The 2,868-nt window shown below is 56.7% G+C and overlaps 1 protein-coding gene across 1 annotated transcript in view; it reads right to left on the reverse strand.

Annotated features, from left to right (window-relative positions):
• Positions 1–2,863, reverse strand: part of LOC104545467 (T-box transcription factor TBX2-A-like) — a gene marked incomplete at its 5' end in the record, with an annotated part of 3,266 nt that extends 403 nt beyond the window's left edge. Inside the window, 3 exons of the mRNA XM_010190616.1 lie at positions 2–37; positions 914–1,527; positions 2,797–2,863. Of these exons, the coding sequence (XP_010188918.1) occupies positions 2–37; positions 914–1,527; positions 2,797–2,863 (717 nt within the window). The remainder of the gene's footprint in view (position 1; positions 38–913; positions 1,528–2,796) is intronic.
• Between the last annotated feature and the right edge of the window lie 5 nt (positions 2,864–2,868).

Genomic DNA, 2,868 nt, shown 5'->3' on the forward strand with positions numbered 1-2,868 from the left:
AGGGGAAGAGTCCGCCGAAGGTGGGCATCGGGATTCCCTGTGGAGAGAGAGAGACAGGGAGGGGGTGAGGGCTGTGCCAATACCCCACTGCATCCTCCCTCCTGCCTGGCTCTGAGACACTGTTCCTGTGAGAAATCCAAGGATTACACTCTGGTGTAATCCTAAAAACAGAGGGATACCCCTGTGGGATGGGCTGAGGGAGGGGGTACAGCTGGGGAGCCCCATCTGCCCCTCACTGACCCAGGCTGGTGCTACCTGGCACAAACTCCTCTCCAGGGCCTGCCCCGTCACTGCCCCTGTGCGTCTCTGTACATTGCGTGTCCCCCTGTCTATGCAGCATTGCAAACCTTTAAGCACATTAAAACACATTGTTAAGTAGGATCGATAAATTAGGGGAGTTCAAAGACATCTTTATGTATTTCATCATAGGGGCTGGCAAAGGCAACACAAGCGCAGGTGTTCTGGGGCTGGCAGGGAAACGAGGGGTTGCTGGTTGGAGACGGTCAGGTCAGGCAGGGCCACCTCTGCCCTTGTCTATGGGAGAACCACACCAGCTACACAAAAATCAAGATTCCTCCTCAAATCAGCCCTGAGGACCACCTTCAAAATGTGCCCCATGTCCTGCCTGCACCACAACAGGCAGCATGTCAGGGGTCTGGGCGAGCATCACACCCTTGTCTGCAGGGGCTGCAGGGAGCATGGGGGAGGCCGGAAGCACCGACAGCTCCTGACCTGCACTAGGGCCACCCAGTGTGTCCCCACACTGCGGATGATGTCGGCTGGGCCTGACCCATGCCCTTGAAATGCTCTGCTCATTCAGGGAGCTTTGGGGAAGGACACAGAGAGGAGGGTCCAAGGCCTGGCCGGATAGTGGGAATGGGGACAGGGATGCAGGGTGGGCACAGAGGCTTACCTGAGAGGCCAGCATGTGCTGGGAGAGGTGGAAAGGGAAGGGGGTGGCTGTCCCTGCTGCACCTGGGGCAGATGAGAGGGCTCCATTCTCCAGGCTGCCCCCACCAGTCACCGAGGCCAGTAAGTGTCCCATTCCCATGGCAGAGAAGGCGCCGGGGGCCATGGCAAACTGTCCTGGGTGGATGAAGAGGGGCTGTCCGGCACCCAAGGGGCTGAAGAACTGCTGCCCATGGAGGCCGGAGAGTGCCAGGCTCTGCAGGTGCCCAGCGTTCAGGTGTGGGGGGCTGTCCGTGTGCACCATCAGTGGGGCAAAGGCCTCCTTGGCCAGCCCACCACCCTCCGCGTCCTTCTTGCTCGTGTCTGGCTCTTTCCTTCGTCCTTCCACCTTGTCCTTCTCCAGGCCCCGTGTGCCGAACAGGCCCTCACTGGGACCCTCCCGGGGGGATGCACCATCCTTGACCTTCTCTGGGCTGCGTCTCTCCTTGTTCCGTTCCTCTGGGCACCGGGGGCTGCCACGGGGCGTTGCGTCCTCCCCGCTGGGGCTGGCTGCTGTCACTGGCCGCTCCTCAGGCACCTTCTCCACCTCGGCATCGCTGTCAGCCCCCGGCTTCTCCTCTGCAAGGGAATGGAGGGGCAGAGGGTCAGAGCAGAAGCACCCGGGAGAGGCAAGGAGTGAGTCACTAGTGAGAGCCCTGGTGTTGGGGAGGGATTGTGGTAGCAAAGTCCCAATTGTTATTAATGGGAGAAACTCATTTTGGGGGTAGAAATGGGCCCTTGTACCGTGGTTGCTCTGGGAAAAGAGCTCTGTTGCTCTGCCAAACAGGAAAAACATGTTTGGTGAAGGACCAAAATCTCCTACAGCATTGCTCTCATTAGCTGCAAACCCAGAGCAGGCTGCAGAGCAGGGGGATGAAGAGAATGCGGGCAGGTGGACAGCGCTGGAGGAAATAGTCCTCTATATATTTAATTACATGGAGCTGATCAACAGTGTGCCATGGATTTATTCCAAATGTGCAAGTTGAGGCAGGTTAAATAGACAGTTTTAGGGCAAAAGGTATGGTACTGGCTTTCCTAAAAGGAGCTTTAATTCAAAAAAACCCATTGAGCTGTGAGAGGAGGCAGAGGACAGAGGTGAGGGGATGCAAGCGTGAGGGGAACAGAGCCTCTGCCTGACTGGCTTCTACTAAACGAAAAAAACATTTTGGTGCGGGTTAGGTGATGCTCTGCAGGCTGGGGCGAATATTCGGGGAAGCCTTTGAAAGAGGAGAGGGGTGTAATAAACCCTCCCACCAGCTCGGGCAGGGGGGTTTGCAGTTTTGATGAAGGTTTGCAGGGAATCGTGGAAAGTTTAAAGAGCAGATTGATAGTGCGGCAAGACAAAACCCAGCATCTAAAAACTGCAGCGTGGGAACTGCTGGTTTATTTTCATTTACTAGCTTGAAGCCTTGGAGTTACAACTTTTTTTTCCCCTTTCAAATGTATTAATTTTACTTTTTTTTTTTTTTCCCAGGGCAGGCCGAGCTAGCCATGAAAGGCAGGGCACGCACCAGCGAGGAGCCGGGCAAATACACCGAGCACACGGGCTTCCTCGCTACTTCTTGTTTACACCAACGTATAAACAGGAAAGTGTTGCAACCCGTGAATGGCATTCGCCTTTGCTCTGTTCTTGTCCTTTCAACCCTTGGGCTCTTTCGTGCCCATCCCCATCTTTTTTTCCCTTGCTGCTTTGCCTCTCTGTCCCCCCGAAATATGTCCCCGAGCGGGCAGAAACTTGACGTCGGGGTAAATTTGGGAACCGCGCCTCCCTCCAGTCGCCCCCTCGCCTCGACGCCGGGGTGCGGGAAGCCGGAGTAGAGCGGGGGGTCCTCCCTTCCCCCCCTTTACCTCTGCTGCTGCCCTTGAGACGCAGGGGGCTGGGGAGGGCACCCACGGGGGAGTGGAGGGCGTCGCGCACAG

This window comes from Mesitornis unicolor, unplaced genomic scaffold, assembly GCF_000695765.1.
Source record: "Mesitornis unicolor isolate BGI_N332 unplaced genomic scaffold, ASM69576v1 scaffold36358, whole genome shotgun sequence".
NCBI lineage: Eukaryota > Metazoa > Chordata > Aves > Mesitornithiformes > Mesitornithidae > Mesitornis > Mesitornis unicolor.